General features: G+C 38.8%; 1 protein-coding gene across 7 annotated transcripts in view; it reads right to left on the bottom strand.

Moving 5' to 3' along the window:
* The window catches only part of BOD1L1 (biorientation of chromosomes in cell division 1 like 1), a 184,589-nt gene that overhangs the window by 126,842 nt on the left and 33,289 nt on the right, over window positions 1-24,458 (bottom strand). For 6 of the 7 annotated variants that reach the window (XR_005556724.1, XM_039343498.1, XM_039343495.1 and 3 more), the window contains one exon: window positions 4,560-4,635. Coding sequence is in view for 6 of the 7 variants with exons in the window: in XM_039343498.1 (XP_039199432.1) it covers window positions 4,560-4,635 (76 nt within the window). In the remaining variant the exon portion in view is untranslated. Of the gene's footprint in view, window positions 1-4,559; window positions 4,641-24,458 lie in introns of those variants that run through there. The other variant, XM_039343500.1, reaches the window with a different exon arrangement.

The following is a 24,458-nucleotide window of genomic DNA, read 5'->3' as shown; positions in this document are numbered from 1 at the left end:
ACTGGGGTTAAGTCATATTTCCTTTTATTGTTAGGTTTCATCTTTAAATCTCTTTCCTCTAGTTTATGTTCAGTTCTCTGTTTTATCTGCTCGCTCTCTGTTTTTATTTTCTGAGAGTTTTTTTGTTGTAAAGTTAAATTGGAGATGTATTCATTTATATTTTCAAAGTTATTTTTAATTTCCTCGTGGTTTAAGATCATTGTTGTTTGAATTAGTTGCAACATAGCATATATCTCCTCCTGGAAAGTGTTTTTTTTTTCTTGGTATATTCTTTCTGTAGATCCCTGGTTTTCTGTGATAGCCAAAAAATCAGGGTTTTCCTTTCTCTACAGACAGTTTTAAGAGTCACAGTTGAATAGGCATTTGTAATCGATTTATAATTCTAGCTTTGTAGGTAGCCCAAAATGTTTTATTTTTTTGTCACAGCTGTTCTCTGTTATTAAGACATTGAAGGTCCAAAAAACAATTATCTTTTCCTGGGCTTTGCCAGTTCCTGTATTGGAGCAACTACTGTTGTATATTTTTATCTGCCACTACATGTCAGCATCAGTTTTTCAGTTTTCAGAATAAACAATTGGGGTTTTTTTTGTTTTTTTCATGATTTAAAAGGGAAATCTTAACAAATTCCACCAATTTCAAACTTATCCAGATTTAGATCTTATATTCATTTCATTTCAATATATTTCTGTCCCCCCCCCTAAAAAGTTTAATTCGCCGCTTCCATCTGTAGGAGGGTGGGGCAAAAATCCCCCTTCTTCTCACTTTCAGAGGCTTTTTGCTAATTGGGTTTTTTCCCCAGGACGTCAATTATCAAATAGAAGAGAGAAAATCACTGTTCTTATCCAGTTCCAAGCACTTTGTTTACAGTCAGCTTAAAATAGTGCTTTTGGGTTTCAACTGCTTGTAGCTTGGACTAGACTCTGGAGTTAAACTAGCCTTTCTACTGCTAGTTTCTAGAGGGCTTTTCCCGGACTGATCGGATTGACTGCCCTCTCTCCGCAATCGGCACGACTTCCCTCCTTCTTTGTCACTTCTCCGGGGTGACTTCAGGCCCATTTAGGCTCCCCTAGCAGGCAGAAATCGGCCACAGGGTGTGGAACCCTGCGATCCCTCGGCTGCTGTGCTATTGCACAAAACCAGAAGCAGACGCTCAAAGCTATCTTGTTGACCTCTTTGGTGCACACATTGTGGAGATACGACCTGATAACATTTATCTTTCTGTACTGTTCCTTATGACTGAATGTCTCTTTATAGTCGTAATAGATTTCTTGAATACATTCTTCTTCACACCCTTGCACTTTCTGTGTTCGTCACCCACAAACATCTTGTACGAATAAAGCTTTGCCCTCAACCTGGCAAACTCTTCAATTTACTTTCCAGCAGTCTCGTCCTTGAACATGCTGAGAACTTTGTTAACTCTGGTTTTTATTCCAGATGGATGATCCTTCGGGTGTTCACTCGTGTTGAATAATTTCTTGATGTCATTAATGATATCTGCGTAGAAAACTTTGGTCTGTATTTAATACACCAAACTGTCAGTGTCAGTGAATAACAACTTTGCTCTGTCTCCATACTTGTTTTTGATGTAATTGTAGTGGAAGTCGTACATCAAAGTCTTGCTCAAGTCTAGTATACACATGCCTGAATATAAGTCAGCTTTGTTCTTTTCATGTGAGTGGCAGCTACGTTTTTGTCAAGTATCATGCATCTGTCATAGTTTGGTAGAGCAGATAGTTTCAATAATTTATTCTTGCTCGTAATCAGCCTTACGTCAACGTGATTCTTGATATTTTCCATGGTCTTGCCAAAGACATGGTTGTTCATGAGCCTGAAAAGGTCTTTCTCAAAGTCATTGTCGGCTTTTGTTCCTCTATGAATTTTTGTAATCTTCAACCCGAGACTCTTGTACAACTTCAAGTTTTCGTAATATATGATGTACTTTGCCTTGTTACTCAAGTTTGATATTAACTTTTGCACCTTTGACCCTTCAGGAATAATACTTTCTGGGGCCAACGAATAATCGTTGTGAAGATCGTGTAATAATTTTGGGTATCCAGAGTTGACTTCGAGAATATAACCCGTCCCATCTTGATCCAAAATGATTTTCCAATTGTTAAGTTCTGTTTCTTCCATCCATCTAAATCCACGAACTGGAAGTGGTTTTATCATCACCCATCCGTACAGATTGTTTGCATCCAGATAAGGTTTACTACTGTCAAACACTTCGCCTATGTACTTGTTGTTTGCACAAGTGAATCAATTTGAGATTGTGCTGACTCCACCACATATTTCCTGCTTTATCATGAGCACCGTATCATAAACACTGAACGACTCCAGTTTAACCTTTGTCAGCTTAAATGCCGCATCCCAAGCAAGTCCCAGTGACATATAGTACCACATGGGATCTAGCTTGCAGTGTTTCATACTATCGTCTCTAAAGTTTTCAAACATGTCGGCCAAAAACATGTTGCTCTTGTTGTACAAATCGTGGTAATCACGAAGTGTTTTGGCATCTGAATTCGCCCCATACCTCCTTTGCGTGAGCATAGTCTTCGTTGCTTATCTCTGCATCATTCAGTTTTGAATAGAATGCAGACTTTGGAGGCAGTTCGGTTTCACTTAACCTTTCAATAGAATCCATGTAATTGTATGGATAAACTCCTTTTGTTTTCAAAAGATCAAACTGCTTGCCTGTGTACATTCTTTCCACTGATTAAGATTCTTTGTCAAAGCATTGAGACTTCATTATCTGCTTCAGGGCAGGAAGCGAATATTTCTTTTTAAGGTGCTCGTACTTTTGGTTTTGTGGTGTTGCAGGAGCCTCAGCAGGAAGAAGCCCTCTTTCAATAAGAACTTTCAAGAGCTCTAGTTTGTTTATAAGTGATACGCCTTTGATCATTGTCTTTCATTATCTGCTTCAGGGCAGGAAGCAAATATTTCTTTATCATAGATATGTTTTTATAGATAAAAGAAAAAAATTTAAAGTGTTTTCAATGTTGCGTTTTGGGAAATTCCCATGATGGATGGGGCTAATTCTCACATTTCTATTTGTAATAATTGTGTGCGGGGGATTTCCCATGATGTCATCAGTTGTTGTTGTTAGTTGCAAAGTCGTGTCCAACCCATCGTGACCCCATGGACAACGTTCTTCCAGGCCTTCCTGTCCTCTACCATCTTCTGGAGTCCATTTAAGCTCACTCCTACTGCTTCAGTGACTCCATCCAGGCAACATATTGTCTGTCATCCCTTTCTTCTATTGCCCTCAATTTTTCCCAGTATTAGGCTGTTCTCCAGTGAGTCCTTCCTTCTTATTAGGTGGCCAAAGTATTTGAGTTTCAACTTCAGGATCTGGCCTTCTAAGGAGCAGTCGGGGTTGATCTCTTCTAGGATTGACTGGTTTGAACACCTTGCAGTCCAAGGGACTCGCAGGAGTCTTCTCCAGCACCATAGTTCAAAGGCCTCAATTCTTTGGTGCTCAGCCTTTCTTATGGTCCAACTTTCACAGCCATACATTGCAACTGGGAAAACCATGGCCTGGACTATACGCACTTTTGTTGGCAGGGTGATGTCTCTGCTTTTTAATATGCTGTCTAGATTTGCCATAGCTTTCCTCCCCAGGAGCAAGCGTCTTTTAATTTCTTGGCTGCAGTCCCCATCTGCGGTGATCTTGGAGCCCAGGAAAATAAAATCTGTTACTACCTCCATTTCTTCCCCATCTATTTGCCAGGAATTGAGAGGGCTGGATGCCATGATTTTGGTTTTCTTAATGTTGAGTTTCAAGACAACTTTTGCACTCTCAATCTTTACCCGCATCAAGAGGGTCTTTAGTTCCTCTTCACTTTCTGCCATTAAAGTGGTATCATCATTCTTAATTCCAACTTTTGATTCATCTACCCTGCCTGGTGATGTCATCAGTGGGCAGGGCTAATTCCCACATTTCTGTTATTTGTAATACTTGTGTGGGGGGGGAGGCTAATTCCCACATTTCTACTACTCATGCACGGATAAGCGTATGTGGACAGGGCTAATTATCAAAGGTGTTGCAGAGGCTTTACATCTGTATTACTGGTATCCTTTGAAAACAAAGTCTGGAAGGACAGGATGTAACCCTCTTCCTTCAGCTGAACTTACCAGGGAGATGAAATCCTGAATCTCACCCCACTCCACCAGGCACAACCATCCAATTTCAGGGTAATTTCACATTGCTCCTTTTCCAATCAAGGAGAAAACTCGCTACAAAGACCAACTCCTAGCAACCAAACCAGCCATTTGTCTAGCAGAGCAAAGAAATTCTTGGCTAGTTCAGAATGCCATTTCTGGGTGGAGTTCTTGCACAACTCCCTGAAGAAGGTTGCAGATTCAAATGAATTCTTTTTATCTAAGGGATCTAAGAACACAGATCTCCCAGTGGCTCTACAAATGCCATGGTATCAGCAAAGGCTCACACAGAAATAGATGTTTTAACAACCAGAAACAGAATTCACTTTAGAAGACATTTATCAAATAAACAATTTTAACCAATAAGAGTTTTAAAACCTTTTCTAAAAATTAAGACTTACTTCATTTATCTTTTCAAATTCTCCAAAATATTGATCAGGCTGTTCACATTTTTTCTTCCAGCCCTCTTCATTATGCCTAGAAGTATGAGAGGATGAAATTATTGAAAATAACTATTTTGGTAGAAATATAACCTTTTTAATTAATTAAATATTTAATCAAAGTAACCAGCTGACAATCTGTTGACTTGCCCCTTCTGCTAAATGGCCACAGCATCCATAATTTCTTTTTCATCAGAACTAAGAGCTAGATGCTACTTTTGGGACCAGGAGGAGAGGAATGACAAGCTACATTCAAATAATGAAGCTAGTAAGCTCCATGGAAATAACTGAAAGACATCCAAGAAAAAATGTATCAGACTGCAAGCACTATGGAGAGAAGAGATATACAGTGAAATGGATGTAATAGATCTGGAATCTCAAGGACAGTGCTCTAATATGGTACACTAGAAAACATAACTAGGACTCAAACAACTGCAAAAAGAAAACAGAATTCAGTTTTTGCTTCTTCACTTTTCACTTATTTCCCAGATGGACTGGGTAAGTGTAGAAAAAGAATTTCCTTGAAACCATACATGCCAGTGTTTGAAGAACTTAAGAGCTGACTAAATAAGTCTACGAATATCAGCTGCTTCTGTTCAGTCTTGTTCCTTGTCCTTCAAGTCAGCAGAAGACCATATATGTCTGCCTCACATATTTCTTCACATGTTGCTGTTTCCAAAATAACCTGCAGAACTTGTAGATCCCTTAGGAGTATCAGGATAACCTTTCTAAAAACACCCGTCTTTCTATGCAACGTTATATTCTATACAATTTTTGCAAAATAGTCCAGACTGCTTTTCGGTGGAATGGATTAAGGCATTTGCAGGTTTGTTGGGTCCAATATCATAAATATTTTAGGGATACTGTAACAGATAGTTATTTTTTAAAAAAAAATTATTCAGTTTATATAAATGAAGAAAAAGTAGGAACAATACAGGTATGGGGAGGGAAGGGGATGGGGGATTTAGGATGGAATAAGGGTAGGTACAATAATCTTGTACTTTAACAAACAAGCTACCATCCGGATCATAATAGTGAATGAATATAATTTGTATCATATTCAGCCATTTTAAAATAAAATTAACTATAACCATATTACTAACAATTAATAAACAGATAGATTCATCTATGTAAATAAACATAAATAGTAAAATCTCAACTAATCATAACTGTCAACATTAACGGTTAAGAATCACTAAAAATAAAGATGCTATCAACCTATGAGCTATAAATCAGTTAAAAATCCATCATCTATTCTGTAATATTAAATTCTTTTCAGATTCTAATGTGTCTCTACCATTGATAAAAATTTTTCCAAGTTTTAAAATAAACTGAATCATCCTTCTCTTTCATCTCCAATGTTAATCTATCCATTTCTGCACAATCTAGAATTTTAGTAATTATGCCTGATCAGATGGTAGATTTTCATTTTTCCAAAATTGGGCAAATACTATCCTTGCCGCTGTTAAAACATGTAATATCAAATAGTCATTCTCTTTACCATACCGTATTTTCCGGGGTATAAGACGACTTTCTAAACCCTGAAAATCTTCTCAAAAGTCGGGGGTCGTCTTATACGCTGGAATATACGGGTAGCTGTTCTCTGAATTTAAAACCAATCTGCCCCCTAGTGGCCAGCCCTATTTTTTTTACAGAAATAAGCACTAACAGGACAAAGCATACATTTTTCTACATCGCCCATCACTTTATTCTTTTTCAGGAAAAGCAATTAAATAGTAGAAAACAGTAAGCTATATAAATTAAGGACATTACATCTACAAAAAAAAGAAACATTTGGTTTATTTCTTATACCTATAGCAGCAGTCATGAATATATGGAAAAAAAATTTGATTCAGCAAATCAATTGATTAAGAAAGATACTGGTCAAAGGAAAAAGATCAAAGTGAAAATTAAGAAAATAGATGATGGAATCTACCAGAGAGAATATTTAAAAAAGAAACATTTGTTTGAATGTGGTTGAAGAAACAGAAAAGATTCTGAATACATGTCATTTTAAGAGAGATGAATTCCTTAAATAATACTGTATGCTTTCCCCCCATTTTTATTTTATTTCTTGATATAAGTAATATAATACTGCTGAAATGGCCCAGATGAAGGAAATGTTTTAGATAATTAAATGTATCTGAATTTAGGGAAATTATAATGTATAAAAAAGAAAAAAAATGTTTTGAATAAAACCTAAAGGATTAGATGACTAGGCACATTAAATGGAATATTTAAAGATTAAATATATTTTATCAAAATAATAAGAACTATATTATTTCAAGGTTTGCAAAGAAGACATTTTGGGGAAAAGGGGAAATCAACTAAATGAACTATGTGGATTATAGATTATAGAAACCAATTGTTAATGATTTTTCTTTACAAATGTAAATCCAGCAAACACACTTACCAACTATTAAGTGATTTATGTTTTAAAAAATCAGTAAAATATATGGGGGAAAAAATACCAGCTGAGTTCAGGAAGCATTAGGGAAGCAGTGGTGTGCAACACTCGCTTTCTAGCAGCAAAGGAATGGAGCTCCTATTGTGCTCATCTATAAACAGAAATTCAATATTGTACTGTATTTTCTGGCGTATAAGACGACTTTCTAAACCCTGAAAATCTTCTCAAAAGTTGGGGGTCGTCTTATACGCCCAGTAAGGCTGAGCGACAAAGAATTGAGGCCTTTGAACTATGGTGCTGGAGAAGACTCCTGCACGTCCCTTGGACTGCAAGGCGTTCAAACCGGTCAGTCCTAGAAGAGATCAACCCCAACTGCTCTTTAGAAGGCCAAATCCTGAAGTTGAAACTCAAATACTTTGGCCACCTAATAAGAAGGAAGGACTCACTGGACAAGGGCCTAATGCTGGGAAAGATTGAGGGCAATAGAAGAAGGGGACGACAGAGAATGAGATGGCTGGATGGAGTCACTGAAGCAGTAGGTGTGAACTTACTGATGGTAGAGGACAGGAAGACCTGGAGGAACATTGTCCATGGGGTCGCAATGGGTCGGACACGACTTCGCAATTAACAACAACAAAGGTCTTAATATTTCTAGCAAAAACAATTCCGGTTTAAATTCTATCTGTATTTTCATCATCTTTTCCAACCATCTATGAATCTTAAACCAATACTTCTTAGCATTAGGGCATACACACCAGGCATGGTATTAAATACCTGCCTGTTGTTTACATTTCCAAAAAATATTCGATACATTTTTAAACATGTTCGCTAAGCAAACTGGTGTCATATGCCATCTATAAAACATCTTGTATAAATTTTCTTTATATGCTGCTGCTTTTTTAAGCTTAATATTTTTATCCCAAAGTTTTTTCCAGTCTTCTAAATCTATAGAATATCCAAATGTAAGGACCCACCCTACTTTGCATCTTAAGAAGACAGACCTCTTGGAATAGTTCTTCCAATAGTTCTTCTTTATTAAGAGAAAATGGTTGCAGGCGTTCTAGACAAGACTTGGGGTCCAAGCTCTCCCATTCAAGGTTTTAAGGGGTTCCCCAGTACCCCACCCAATCACCCCTTCTTCCAGCGACAGTCTCAGGCATTACATTCCCACCCCCTTTTCCTCACTGCCGGCGGGAGGGAGACTTCAAAGAGGAGTACATGAAAGTTAATAGCCCAATTGTTATGTTTAGTCCTTTTGGTGATATCCACATCCAGTCCCTTTGAAGTGTACTGAAGGAAATGAGGGCCATAAAGCACCTTTGTTCACCCCCTTCCCTTCATCATATCACAGAATCCAGAGAAGTCAGAAATGGGGTTTTCTATAGTTGATAACTAGAGATGAAATATAATTGGATTCTGACATCCTGCCCCCTTAAAAATAAGATATAGTAGATCCACCTGAAAGAAAACAAAACAGGTATAAAAGTTAGTCAGGCTTGTTAGGATACCCTGTGAAACTTCTTTAATAGCTTCGAGGCTCTGACATGACGTTTATGGACCCATTCATTTTGTGAGGCAGGGACGTGTTTCCAGGCAACTAGATACTAAGTCGCTCCATGATATCTCCTAGAGTCAAGGATTTCCTTTATTTCGAAGTGTTGTTCGCCCTCCACCATGACTGGAGGTAGTGGTGGGGGGATTTTTGACCATAAAGGTGACTGATGCTCTCTTTTCAGCAAGCTGTAATGAAAAATTGGGTGTATTTGCCTGAGATTTTTGGGTAATTCTAATTCTACTGTTACTGGATTTATGATTCTTTTAATTGGAAAAGGTTCTATATATTTTGGTCCAAGTTTTTTACAGGGCTGTAAGGACTTTAGGCATTTTGTAGATAAGTACACCATTTCTCCTATAATGAATGGTGTAGGCCCAACCCTTTTTTTATCGGCTTGTGCTTAGTATGCCTGCCTAGCTTCATCTAGTGCTTTTCTAACTATTGGCCAGGTGTTTTGTAGTTTTTCCATCCATTCCTTCAGTGATGGGATCGTTGGTTCATTTGGGGTTAATTCTGGCATGGGGTTGAAACTTTGACTGTTGGCTATTTGAAAAGGAGTGTAACCTGTGCTGGAGTGGACTGAATTATTGTAAGCAACTTCTGCGAAAGGGAGTAAGTCCGCCCAATCGGACTGCTGGAAATTAAGAAAACATCTTAAAATATTGCTCAAGTACTGAGTTCATTTTTTCAGCCCCCCCCCCCATTTCCTTGTGGATGATGGCTAGATGTCAGTCCCTGAGTGGTCCCTAAGAGGGATAAAAATTCCTTCCAAAATGCAGACGTAAATTGCACTCCCCTATCAGAGATGATGTGTTGGGGTGCCCCATGCAATTGTAAATGTGCTGGATGAAAAGTTTCACTAAAGCTTTTGTGGTGGGAATCTTTTGGCAAGGGATAAAGTGCACCTATTTGGAAAACAAGTCTGTGACTGTCCAGACACAGTATTCCCATTGCTTTCTGGCAATTCCACTATAAAATCCATGGCTATTTCCCTCCAGGGGGCTGAGGGATTTGCCACTGTTTGTAATAGTCCTGGCGATTTCCCTTGCAACCTCTTTGCAGTTGCACACTTTGGGCAGCTGGACACGTAGCTTTCTATGTCCTTTTTTATGGATGGCCACCAAAATTGCCGTTTAATTAAGGGTAATGTTTTTACAAATCCAAAATGCCCTGCTGATTTTGTGTCATGGCAAAGCTGCATGAATGTACTCTTTGGGTTGTTGGTATATATAACTTTGCCCCTACCCAAGGCAACCTGGTGCACACATTTTTGTTTTTCTGGAACCATTCATCTGTTTCCAAACTTTTCCGGAATTCAATTCCAGTTTGGCTGCTCAGTTGTGGTTTTATTTTAGCTTGGGCTCTGGTGGTTACTGGTGCTGCCAGCTGTGATTCTGCCATCAACGATTTAGAGTCTGTGGTTCGCGTGCTGTTATATTGGGGCAAATACCCCTTCATCGTTTTCTTGTAATAGAACAGCCCCCACACTGCCACATCACTTGCATCCACCTGTATTACGAAGGGCTTATCCATGTCTGGGTGCCTCAGTACTGATTCGGCAGAAAAAAGTCTCTTTAATCTCTCAAACGCTGCTTGGCACTCCATTGTCCATGGTAGTGCCTGGCTAGGTTTTACTGAGGATGCTCCCTTCGTTTTTAGTAAGTTAGTGAGGGGCAGGGCTATCTGGGCAAATGAGGGAATGAACTGGTGGTAAAGTTTGCAAAGCCCAGGAAACTTTGTAGTTGCTTTCTTGTGTGGGGTGGTGCCCAATCTAATACTGCTCTCACCTTCTCTGGGTCCATTTCAATGCCCTGGGGGAATATGCAATAACCTAGGTAGTCTATCCTTTCCTGGTGGAATTCGCATTTCGAGAGTTTGGCATATAGGTGGGCGGCTCGCAGTTTCTTTAAAACCACTCTGACTACGTTGACATGTTCCTCTTTGTTTCGGTGAAGATAAAAATGTCGTCTAAGTAAATAAGGACCCCCTTAAACAGGTGCTCCCTTAGAACATCATTAATTGCATAAATACTGCGGGGCCCCCTTCTAATCCAAATGGCAAGACATTGAATTGGTAGCACCCCATGGGGCAGTTAAATGCGGTCTTCCATTCATCCCCTTCCTTAATTCTCACACGATAGTAAGCTTCCCTTAGGTCTAGTTTAGAAAAAAAAAATTCCCTTTTGAGAGGTGTGACAGCATGTCTTTCATGAGGGACAGAGGGTATAGGTTGCTTTCACTGATTGTATTCAGGCCCCTATAATCCACGCATAAGCGTAAAGAGCTGTCCTTCTTCTCTCTAAAGAGAACCGGGGCAGCCACTTTAGGCATGGCTGGCTCAATGAACCTCCTTTCTAGGTTTTTCTTTATGAATCTTTCCATTTCTTCCTTCTCCTTTGGGCTCATGGAGTATAATCTGGCCTTTGGGAGTTTTGCCCCAGGCTTGAATTCAATGGCACAGTCTGTGGGTCGGTGGGGGGGAGCTCATCCGCCCTCACTGAAAACTTCAGCAAGGTCTCTGTATTCCTCTGGTATTTCTGGTGGTCCCTTTTCCTCTCCCATGAATGCTTTTTCTGTTCTTGATTCTGGTAGCCCCCCTTGGGATTTTAAATCCATAGGGTCCCCCTTCAGGAATTTGATTTCTGCTGTGCTCCAATTCATCCAGGGGCTCCATTTTTTTAACCATTCCATCCCTAGGATCATTGGGCATTCCATGCCTGGGGTCACCACAAACGTTATGTCCGCCTCATGTTTGCCCAGGGAGAGGTGTATTGCTAAAGTGGCTAGGGTAGCTGGCACCCCCCCTGCTATGGATCCATCTAACTGGCCAAATGAGATTGGTTCTTCCAGTCTCCTTGACAGAATGCCCAGATTCCCCATTAGCGTCGGGCTAATGAGGCAGCGGGTGCAGCCAGAGTCTATTAAGGCTTTCACCTTCACGGCTTCAGGTATGGGGGGAATTAATATAGTCACTGTCTTGAGGATGGGTGCAATGCGTCCACTTACCAGGGGTTCGCCCTCTGAGCTGTTGTCTGAGGCGTCTACTGGCCCTGCGGTGTAGGCTGGAGTTCTTTCACCCTGATGAGCAGAGGTGGGGGGTTCCACAACCTCCATCATTCTCATGGCAGTTTCTTTTGGCTTAGCTGGAGACGTTCCAGATTTGCTGACCGGGGATCTGTCTGGGTTGTGTTGGAGGGCTTTTAAGCAGCATTCTACAGCTCGATGCCCTTCTCTTCCGCATTTGAAACACCCCCATTTGCTTCTTGGCTGTAGTCAATGATTTCACTGGTTCGTGTGTCAATTCAGGCGGGGAGCGGCTCCATTGTTTTCTTCAGCGGTACCTCTTCAACATGTCGATCTCTGCTTCCTCTGCCAAGACATACCATTCCTCAAGTTGGTGTGGGTCCCCTTGGGGCAGGCAAGCGTCATATAGATCATAATTTAGTCCGTCTTTGAAATGGCTAAGGAGGATGTCTTCCGGCCAGTTCAGTTTGCTGGCAATGGCCCAGAATTCTTGCGTATATTCGGCTACCGGGCGTTTGCCTTGCCTCATCATTTTTATCCTTTTGCGGGCTTTGCGATCAGCCAGGGGGTCCTCAAATCGCCTTCTCAGAGAGGCCATTAACCGGTTGAAGTTGTTGAGCTCTGGGGCATTGGAGTCGTGCAAGTTCACCACCCAGTTTGCATCCTGTCCGTCCAGGGCAGATTGCACAATCCGGATATGGGCTTTGTCACTGGGGATGTCCTGCCCGTATTCCTCCATGTAGCTGAGGACTTGGGTTAGGAAAAACCCCAAGCATGTTGGTTCCCCTTTGAATTTCACATCCAGCGGCGGATGTCTTTGAATGGATCGGCGCCTTGGTTGTCGGTGGGCTGCAGGTTCCACTTCCCCCTCGATGTCCCTCCCTTTGCGGCTCCAGGAGTTGGGGAGGCCGTATGGCCTAGGGAGCTGAGAGTTCTCTTCATCAGGTCGATAGCTTTCTCTAGGATCCAGCCCGAGTATGGTGCCCAGCTCCCTTCCTCTTCACTTGCGTGCAGGGATTTCTCCATCTCCTGCTTCCATTCTGGTTGCTTGCCCCCCCCCCCCGTCTCAGGGTCACCTTTCTTGATTTCTTTTCCCACTCGCCTTTTTTTCCAACACCCATTGACCAGTGAGGTTTATGGTCCCTTGTCTCCACCACCTCTTCTCCTGAGGAATCTGACCTCTCAGATCCCGACATCTGGCAGGGTTTCAGTCGGGACAGCGGCTCTCTTTCTGGGGAGTTTTCTCCCTTCCTTGCTCCATCGTCTGACATGGTAATTTTTTGCAAAATCCCCCAGCAAGGATCTCCCTTCCAGGTGGACTAATTGTCAAGGTTCCGACTAATGAAGCACTCCAAAGAACTTTCAGGCATGTTTCCTAAAGCCTTTATTACAGAGCTACAAATTGCCGGTCACCATCATGGACTTTTTGATGCCAGAATCTGACTTCCTCTTGCTGGCATCAAACTTTTCTTGCTAAACCCCTCCCTTACCTTGCAGTCACAAGTCACATTATCCAATTAGTGTGAAGGTCAAAAGTTTACTTCCTCTTTCTTTCCCAGGCTTCCCTTCAGCTGCTGCACAAACAAGTTCTCTGTAAGGACCCACCCCACTTTGCATCTTAAGAAGACAGAACTCTTGGAATAATTCTTCCAACATGAATCCTTTATTAAGAGAAAATGGTTGCAGGCATTCTAGACAGGACTTGGGGGTCCAAGCTCTCCCATTCAAGGTTTTAAGGGGTTCCCCAGTAGCCCCACCCAATCACCCCTTCTTCCAGTGACAGTCTCAGGCATTACATTCCCACCCCCTTTTCATCACTGCCGGCGGGAGGGAGACTTCAGAGAGGAGTACATAAAAGGTAATAGCCCCATTGTTATGGTTAGTACTTTTGGTGATATCCACATCCAGTCCCTTTGAAGTATACTGAAGGAAGTGATGGCCATAAAGCCTCTTTGTTCACCCCATTCCCTTCATCGTATGACAGAATCCAGAGAAGGAAGAAATGGGGTTTTCTATAGTTGATAACTAGAGATGAAATATAATTGGATTCTGACACCAAAGTTCTTTGCCCATACTATCATTGTCTATTGTTCTTCTTCCATCTTCCAATTTAAAATAAATTTATAGTTTCTTAATCAAATTCTCATCTGTTTTTAACAGAATTTTATCTAATGGAGTCTATTCTTTGTAAAATCCTATTGATTTTATATCTTTTTCGTATCTTATTTGAATTTGCAAATAGGACCATCATGTTAAGTCAATACCTTGTTGTTGAAGAGTTTGCCTGTCCTTAAATTTTCCATCTTATTCCAAATATCTTTATAACTAACCAGTTTATCATAATCAGGTTTGGATAAGCGAATGCTTCCATTGTTGAAAGCTACTTAAGTATTTTCATATATATTTTATGTCTGATTTTCTCCCATTCTGAAAGTAGTACGTTTCTTATAGCATGATTTTGAAAATATTTATGCGCTTTAGTTTTCTCACACCATATAAAAGCATGCCAACCTAGTTGAAGATCGTGTCCCTCTAAATAAAGCAATCTTTTATTTCTCAATACAATCCATTCTTTGAGCCAAAGCAGAATAGCTGCTTGATAGTAAAGTCTCCAATCTGGAAGTCCAAAGCCCCCTCTATCTTTAGCTTCTTGTAACAGTTTACATTTGATTCTAGCTTTCTTTCTTTCTTTGCCATATAAATCTTAAAATCATTGCATTTAGATAATCAAAAAATTTCTTACTCAGTTTAACAGGAACTGTTTGAAATAGAAAAATTAGTTTTGGTAAAATGTTCATCTTAACAGTCACTATTCTTCCTAGCAGTGATAATTGAAAATTTTCCCACTTTTCCAAATCTATTTTTATTTCATTAATCTCTCATAATTATCTTCTTTTAATGTAGTATATTTTGCAGTTAAATAAATGCCCAAATATTTAACTTTTTTAACTATTTGAAGGTTTGTCATTTTAGCAAGTTTGATTTTCTGTTTAACTATTAGGTTTTTTGTTAATACTTTAGTCTTTTCCATATTTATTTTCAGTCCAGCCACTTCTCCGAATTTCTCAATTTTCTGCAAGAGTTTATCGGCTGTTTCCAGTGGCTCCTCTAAAATAAAAACCAAGTCATCCGCAAAAGCCTGTAGTTTATATTTCTGGTCTTTAATCTCTTAGTACTCTGGAATCTGAGTTACAAATGGATCCGCAAAAGAAAAAGCTGAAGATACAAATGGAATTAATAAAACACAAATTAAATTTACTTGAGACAGATACAATGGCACAACAGATTAACCATCTAAACAGAATTTCTTTGAAAATGCTAATAAACCAGGGAGATGGCTTGCAAATAGATTGAAAAAAGAAAGAGAAAAAAGATTAATAAGTAAGCTACGGGACTCAGAGGGTGAGTTACACTGTCATAATGATTTAATGAAAAAAATTACGAAGGCTTACTATGAGACACTTTATAAGGCGGAGATAGTTTCCAAAGAGCTAATTCAGGATTACTTAAAAGAAGCAAACCTCCCAAAGGTTCCTGAGAATATGCGGCAGAGGCTGAACGAGAATATATTAATGATGGAGATTACAGAAGCAATAAAAAAGCAAAAGATAAAACACCAGGACCTTATGGACCTGAATTTTAGGTAGCATTACAAGATACTATAACTCCAATCTTGAAAGATTTACGTAATGAAGTCTTCACACAGACAAAAATACCAGATTCATGGACTGAAGCTAATATTACTTTGATACCTAAAGAAGATACGGATCTTACACTAATTAAAAATTATAGGCCAATATCGCTACTAAATGTGGATTATAAAATTTTTGATGCAATAATGGCAGAAAGCATGAAAACTTTTTTGACTGAATTTATTCACTCAGATCAAAACGGTTTCCTACCAAAAAGACAGATAAAGAACAACTTGAGGATTATTTTAACTATCTTGGAATATTACAAAACCCATCCAGGGACCCATATGGCACTTAAATTTCTTGATGCACAAAAAGCTTTTGATAATTTAAACTGGCAATTCATGTTTCAAGAAATGGATTTTGGTGATAATTTTAATAAAGCAATTCAAGCAATTTATAAGAAACAAACAGCAAGAATACTCTTAAATGGAGATTATACAGATGGATTTGATATTTAAAAAGTACTAGACAGGGATGTCCACTGTCTCCCTTGTTATTTATTCTTACACTAGAGGTATTGGCTAGAAATATTAGACAAGTATAACAGATAGTTCTTGACCTAGAAGAGTTTGTTTAGTGACCATTCGAAGTTACAACGGCACTGAAAAAAATGACTTATGACCATTTTTCACATTTATGACTGTTGCAGCATCCTCACAGTCATATGAATAAAATTTGGATGCTTGGCAACTGACTCATATTTATGACTGTTACAGTGTCCCAGGATCATGTGATCCCCTTTGCAACCTTCTGACAAGCAACATCAATGGGAAAACCAGATTCACTTAACAACCACATTAATAATTTAACAACTAGAGTGATTCACTTAACAAATGTGGCAAGTAAAGTCATAAAATGGGACAAAATTCATTTAACAAATTTCTCACTTAATAACATATGTTTTGGGCTCAATTGTAAGTGAGGATTACCTATAAACTGCCATCATCAACAAGATATATAGTGCAGATTGGCCGGCTGGGATCCATGACACGATCTAGGAGCTGGGCGCAAACGGCGTCTCACCTATAAAAGAGCTTCCCCATCAACTAGTATGTATCCTGATGATGTTGACAGTTGCCAATGAAAGCTTGGTGTTTTATTGAAGAACATAAGAACTCAGTCAAAAAAGAGGAACCAACTTCTTCCCTGGTCCAACACCTTAAAATCACAGGACATGAAATTGATTTTAAAAAGACCAGAACTATTGCCAAAACTGAACACTTTAATAACAGAATAATCAGAGAAGCCATCGAGATAGAAAAACGCCCACACAGCATGAACAAGCGAGATGATACCTCCCGCCTACCAGCCATTTGGAAAGCCGCCCTTATTGACAAACAAGTCCCTAACAGAAAGAATGATACCAGACCCACACTCACGAAAACCACACAGGATGTCACCACCACACATCCACGCAAAAAGCAAACCCAAACCTACATTGATGATGAGGCACAACCACAAACTAGAAGTCAGACCACAGCTGCATCATTAGCCACTTTAAACCCCTCCAATCCATACAGGAAGCAAACTGACACCCACCATGAAGATGAGGCACGACCACAAATGCGAAGCCAAACAATAGCAATGCAGTTCACCATCTCACATCCCCCTGTAACTCAGACTAACCTGAGCACAACAAAGCCGCCACCCAAACAGAACACTCCCCCAACCAATCAGAGCACAGCCAACCCCCCATCCAATCAGAGCACAGCCAAGCTCCTAACCAATCAGTTCATACCCCCACTGGCAGTTAAAAGGAAGAAACAGCTACGATCACACATTGCTCCTAGAAGCACAAAGCTGAAAACACCAGCCTGAAGATGACGAATGAGACTTTGTCGAAACGTCGCCAAGACACTTCCAATTTGACGTGGGAGAAAACCCGAATAACCAAAGACCTACGAGAGAGAGGGGGGGGGACTTGTTTTTCTTTGAAGACATTTTGCTTCTCATCAAAGAAGCTTTTTCAGCTCTGAATGGATGGTGGGGAATGGAAGGATTTATATTCCTTGCCAACAGCTGGGCATTTCATTCTTTTAGAGACTCACTGAGGCCATTTGGAGATTTAGCTCTGTCCTGAGTAGTGCAAATGTGTGTCGAGCCTTCTTGGCTGCAGGATGTTTTCTGCCATGTCCCTTCACTGTTGAAGATAGGCGCAGGCTTTTAGGGATGAGGCTGTGTTGTCTGCATCTCAAACTGAAGCGCAAATGGTTCCTGTAGTCTGCAATATTTTCTGGAAATCTGTTCATACTTCTGCACCATTTGAAGGGTGTTCATCCCAAAGTGCATAGCTAAATGTCTATGGAGATTCTCAGTCATCCAGGTCATGGTTGTCCCAAAGATGCTTTTTTCAGGAGATAACTAGACTTTCTTGTTTTTCTTTGAAGACCTTTTGCTTCTCATCCATGAAGATTCTTCAGTCGAGTTAGCCTGTGCGACTTGTTCCCAGCCATCCCAAGTCAGTGGAGCAGGGTCGGCTGCACCTATCGAACCATGCCCATCTAGTCATACCAAGTCAGCCATACTGAGCAGTGTCGAGCTGGCCATGCCCACCTAGTCACGACAATCTGGCTGTAACCCTCAGCCATGCCTACCCAGCCATGCCCACCTGGCCCTTCAAGGGCAACCATAATGCTGATGTGACCCTCAATGAAATTGAGTTTGACATCCCTGGAATAAATAGAGTGTAAACAGAAGTAAAATAATAGAATAAACAATGTAATTAAGATGGATACTATCCCTTATTTAATATATTCCTATGTTAATACTACTACCAGTAGTTCTATGTTAATACTAAATAAATATTTACTGCAAACTGACAAGTCATTTGGGATATTTAATTGGGATAGTATTCACCAAAGTTTTCTTTAGTTAGCAGTGGTTCACATGGTTTGAATGCTGACTCAGAAGACCACTGAGCGGTTGACAGTTCAGTCACATGATGGAATGAGTTCCCCTCAATTTTTCCCAGTTCCTGTCAACCTAGCAGTTTGAAAGCATACAAATGTGAGTAGATAAATAGGTACCACTTCAGTGGGAAAATACCAGGGACACAAAAGGAGCCCCCTAATCAGTGGTGAGATTCAGTTGGTTCACACCAGTTCAGCAGAACTGGTAGCTAATTTTTTTGTTTCTCAGGCCTAGAATGGATTTCTGGAAGCAGCATCCACACAGAGAACTGGTTGTTCACATATCTGAATCCCACCACTGCCCCTAATCCTTTCAACCCAGAAGCACCTTGGTAGGTGCTACTGACACAAATGTAGTAGTTAAAATGAGACAATCATTCGAAAAAGGTAGTTTAAAATATCCGATTTGCAATGCATTGGGCTAGCCACCAATATAGTGGAATATTTCTCTTTATAAAGAGTGTTGGGGAAATTATTATCAATTTTTTTTGTGATAATGGCAAGTGCTTGGAATAACTTATCGTAGAAAAGATGTTTTATTTTCGGAATTGCAGGCGGTGAAAAGTATGTGGGTTTTGTTAGGGCACAGATTGGTGATTCATGAGATTTATGAATATTTAACTCTTTGGAAAAATTCTTCTTTGAAATTGGCAATAAAACATTCTATTGGAAAATTTGAGTGGAGGCTTGGATTTTGACATTAAGCCAATTGTTATGTAGTAATGGTAGCTTTAAGGTTTTTTCCAACTTAAAACTGAATTTCTCAATTTCATAACAGTGGCCATAACTTAAACTTAAACAACTTTTAACATGGATCAAACATTTGGCCACCTCGGACTTCCGGTGGCGCTGGCCGCACCGACGGCGGCTATCTTTTAGCCATCCGTCTGAGAAAGTGTCAAAACCGCGGAGACAGCAGACAACAGCTGATCCGCGGTTCGGAACTTCTCTCCCCGGGCATAGGGGAGGAGGTGAGCTTTCCTTGGATAGTGGTAGAGCTCCCCAGGACCCTAAAATTTATCTTTTTGGGTCGGAGGGTGAGCTCCCACGGAGTCCGAGGCTTCTCCACATCTCAGATGTCATTGCTCTTTTTTGAGGACAAAGCAAGACGCTGCTTTCCACATCTGTGCTTAAAGTGAACTTGTAAGTAAATTTCAAAGCAGACAGCTGATCAGGAGCATTTATAATTTGTATCTACTTTGGAACTTTAACTCTGGAAAAGAATTAATCTTCTCCTTTTTTATTATAAAAGAAGTTAAAATGGTGCTGGGATGTTTTTTTTCTGTGAGCAAAAGTGAAGAAAGAACTTTCACTTGGCTACATTTCACTACAGAGTTTGAATAATGTAATGGATTTTGGTTATTGATACAAAAGACAAGTTTTTTTAATTTTCGTTTTTTATAAGGGGCTTTTTTCTTTTTCTTTTTGGTTTTTTTTTTTGAGATACTAAGAAGAAATTTTATAAATTAAAATGGCTTCGAAGCGTCTCGCAACTTCTGCTGTGCCTAAAGTTTCGATCTCCTCCCCGGTTGTACAGACTGTTCAACAAGCTAAGCCTCGGACACCACCACCTTCTCCACCACCACCAGCACTTATGGTAAAAGACTTACAAGATGCTTTGGGAAAAGCAGTTTGTCAGATTAGAACAGAAATGGAGGAATTAAAAAGGGAAATGAGGGAGGATATAGTACTTGCTTTGCAAGGACTTGCCTCCCGTGTTGAGAGGCTGGATGATCGCATTGATGATGTTGTGGAGAAAGTTGAAGGTCTGGAAGATCAGGTTGGTAAAGTGGAAAATAAGGTGGAAATGTCACAGGATGAAATTATCATGTCTCAATATAGAGAAATGGAATTTGCTATAAGAATCAGAGGCTTGATGGAAAACATGCAAGAAGATTTGAGAGAGCTGGTGGCAAAGGATATAGCTTTGATGTTGGGGTGTGAACCTGAAGAAATATTGAGAGATATAGAAAAAATATTTAGAGTTAATTCATGGATTGCGAAGCAGAGAAACTTACCAAGAGATGTGGTGATTTATTTTGCAAGGAGATCTATTTGTAACGAAATCATACAAGCGTTTTATAAGCAGAGATTTCAGATTGCTGCTCAAGATGTTATAATTTTAAAGGAAATTCCTCCAAAAATTTTAAGACGAAGAAAAGATTTTGCCTTCTTGGCTGATGAGCTTAAAAAACAACTGCTTCAGTTTAGGTGGGAGATCCCAATTGGAATAGTGGTGAGCTATGCAGGGACACGTTATACACTTAATACAATTTCAAAGGCGAAACATTTTTACATTTCTGTCCTGGAAGCAGGCTCCCCACCATCTCCACAATCTAAAATTTCAGAGGTGAAGTGGGGAGAACAGCCAATTGAAGGTGCTTCTTCACTGGGGGTTCGAGAAGTACAGGCTGAATCGTTACAGCAGCCTTTTGAGATAAAAGAAACTTCAAAGGAACAGAGAGTGACTTGAGCAGCCCATAGACGTAAAGAGAAGGAGCAACAGAAGATGGAGGCAAGAGTATTAACACAATAATCTACTACTTCTGAGCCTGTGGGAGGAACAAGACCGAAGAGATCTTCAACAGCAGATCTTCATGTAGTCTTTTCCAGGCTTCAGGCCGGTAGGGATGGCAAAGTTCCTGACTTGGAATGTTAATGGCTTGAATTCTCCACAGAAAAGAAGGAAAGTATTTCATTATTTGAAGCAATATAATAATGATGTTGCATGCCTACAGGAAACTCATATTACTTTAAAGCAGTGGTTCTCAACCTGTGGGTTGGGACCCCATTTGGGGTCGAATGACCATTTCACGGGGGTCACGGGGGTCCGCCATTTTTTCCCCCTTTTCTTTGGCCACAACCCTGGCACCCGGTGATGTATAAGTGGTTGGGGGTCACCACAACATGTGGAACTGTATTATGGGGTTGCGGCATTAGAAAGGTTGAGAACCACTGCTTTAAAGGATCAAAAGTATTTTTGATTAACTCTCGGATGGGTTCACATTTTATATCTCCTGCTCCAGGGAAAACAGGGGGTGTTGTTATCTATGTTAAGAATAATTTATCAGCAAAATTAATAGACTCTGACTCTCAAGGAAGATATGTTTTTATTGAATTGGAATTGTATGGTAAGAAATTTCTTATAGTGGGTTTGTATGCTCCTAATCAACAACAAAAGCAGTTTTATAAGTTATTACATCAAAAATTAATTTCTTTGGATTATAAATCTGTTATTATGATGGGAGACTGGAATGGTGTATTAGACTCAAGTAAGGATAAGAAGGGTCTTTCCATGCTCTCCAATCAAGCTAAAATACCTAAGGCTTTTTTTGACTTGAAAGATGATTTGGAACTGAGAGACATTTGGCGGGAACAAAATGTGGAAGAGAGGGACTTCACCTTTTTTTCTGACAGGCATCAATCATTTTCAAGAATTGATTTTTTTCTAATTACTACTGATTTATATTTTAGTGTTAAGAATGTTAAAAAAAATTTCCTAGGATATTGACGGATCATAGTCCTGTATGGTTAGAATTATTTGTTGAGAATGGGAATAGAAGATCTTGGAGGTTGAATGAGAATTTATTTAGATATGAGGTGAATTCACAGAAGTGTAGAGAGCACTTGAAAGAATTTTTTTCTTTAAATATGTACAAGGGTACTTTAATGGCAATGGTGTGGGATGCTAGTAAAGCTTATATGCAAGGAGTTTTGATTCAAATGAATAAGGCTCATCGACGTAAACAATTGCAGAAACGTAAAGAGTTGGAAGAGGAGATTAAATTGAAAGAGAAAGCCTAAATTTTGAATCCTTTGGTTAATAAGTTAAAGGCTTCTATAAAATTCATTAAAGAACAATTTAATATGTTAATGGCTGATCAGATAGCAACCAACCTATGATATATGAAACACAATACTTTTTGTAATGCAAACAAGCCTGGTAGGTTGTTGGTTTATCAATTACGGAAAAAACAGAGGTCTAGGATTATAGATAGACTCAATTATAAAGGTAAAATGGTTTTTCAGCAAGAATTAATCAAGAAATCATTTTTAGATTTTTATACAAAATTATATACTGGTGAAAAGGTACAGATTTTGGATATAGATAAATATTTACAAGAAGCTCATTTTCCTAAGCTTACAAATGCTCAACGAGATGAGATTAATGGCTTAATTACTTCTGAGGAAATTATTATGGCTATTAAACAATTAAAGGTTGGTAAAGCACCTGGTACAGATGGATTGACAGCAATCTATTATAAAACATTATCTGAAGAGATGATAGAACCATTAAAGGAACTTTTTAATAGTATATTATTGGGTGCAGAGGTGCCTCCATCTTGGAAAAGGGCTTTTTCTTGATTCCAAAAGAAGATCAAGATCTTACTCAGCCTAAAAATTATAGACCTATATCTCTTTTGAATATAGATTATAATTTTTTTTCTAAAATATTGGCAAATAGATTATTGTTTGTATTGAAGCAAGTGATTCATACTGATCAATCTGGTTTTATAACCGGAAGATATATGAAAAATAATGTTAAACAAATTGTTAACTTAATTGAATATTTGGATAAAAATAACCAGATTCCTGCAGCTTTTATCTTTTTAGATGCTGAAAAACCTTTTGATCAATTAAATTGGCAATTTTTGTTAAGAGTGATAGAGGAGATGAATTTTGGGGATAATTTTTGCAAGCCCTAAAGGGCATTTATCAACAACAATTGGCTCAGATTATAATTAATGGGGGACTAACAGAGGCTTTTCAAATTGGAAAAGGTACAAGGCAGGGATGTCCGTTATCTCCTTTATTGTTTGTTTTAACTTTGGAAATTTTGTTAATAAAAATTTGTGAGTCAACTACAATAAAGGGAATAATGATGAATAAGAAGGATTATAGGTTGAGAGCTTTTGCTGATGACTTGGTTATTACTTTATCACAACCGATTCATTCGGTTTTAGAATTGTTACAGATTATAACTCAGTATGGGCAAGTTTCTGGTTTTAAGGTTAACAATAATAAGACTAAAATACTATCTAAAAATATGTCTATCAAGGATAAGGAAATTTTAGTTAACTTGATAAGTTTTGACATAGTTAAAAAGGTTAAATATTTGGGAGTGTATATAACAGCTTCTAATGCAAAATTGTATCAAAATAATTATGAAACATTATGGACTAAAGTGCAGAAGGATCTGAATGATTGGAAAAAATTACAATTATCTTTGTTAGGGAGAATTTCTGCTATTAAGATGAATGTTCTACCAAAATTTCTTTTTCTGTTTCAGATGATACCAATTTTGAAGAAAGATGTTAATTTAGATGAATGGCAGAAGGGTATTAATAAATTTATTTGGGCAGGGAAAAAACCAAGAGTTAAGTTTAAGATTATACAAGATGCACGAGAAAGAGGAGGACTTAAGATGCCTAATTTGAAATTGTATTATGATGCTGCAGCTTTAACATTAATTAGCAATTGGATTAACTTAACAAATCAAAATATACTTTCTTTGGAGGGATGGGATTTATTATATGGATGGCATGCATATTTAATTTATAACAAGAAACTAGATAGGGTTTTTAAATAGCATATTTTAAGAATTGCTTTATTGCGTGTCTGGAAGAAATATTATTATAGATTAAATTATAAAACGCCAATTTGGGGGATTCCTGGACACGCAGTAGAGGGGATATCCAGAGGTGTGAAGTTGGATAGGATTTCTTATAACCAATTGCTTAAATTGGAAGGGAAGGATTGGCAGTTAAAATCGTTAGATGAATTAAGGCAAGATAATATTGTTTACTCTTGGTTTCAGTATAGACAATTGTTAGATAGATGGAGTTTAGATCAAAAAGTTGGTATTACTTTAGAAGATGTGAATTTGATAAAACAAATTAGAGATCAAAGTCGAACTCATATAAAGAGAGTTTATAATGTAATAGTGGAACTGGATTCAGAGACGGAATTAATCAAAGATCGTATGATAAAATGGGCCCAAAATTTTCAAGAGCCGATATTATTAGATACATGGGAGGCAATTTGGGTTGGGAATGTGAAGTTTACTCAGGCTCAAAATTTACGAGAAATTTTTTATAAAATGTTTTATAGGTGGCATTTGGATCCACAAAAATTGTCTCACGTGTATCCTAATTTACAGCCTAAGTGTTGGAGATGTGGTTGCTTAGATGCAACCTATTATCATATTTGGTGGACCTGTACAAATATAAAAGCTTTTTGGATTAAGATTTGGTGGAACATTCAAAAGATT

The sequence above is a fragment of the Crotalus tigris genome, unplaced genomic scaffold (assembly GCF_016545835.1).
Source record: "Crotalus tigris isolate CLP2741 ecotype Arizona unplaced genomic scaffold, ASM1654583v1 scf7180000017855.1216408, whole genome shotgun sequence".
Taxonomy (NCBI): domain Eukaryota; kingdom Metazoa; phylum Chordata; class Lepidosauria; order Squamata; family Viperidae; genus Crotalus; species Crotalus tigris.
The sequence above is the reverse complement of the archived record's forward strand: the minus strand, read 5'-3'. Positions and strand labels throughout refer to the sequence as shown.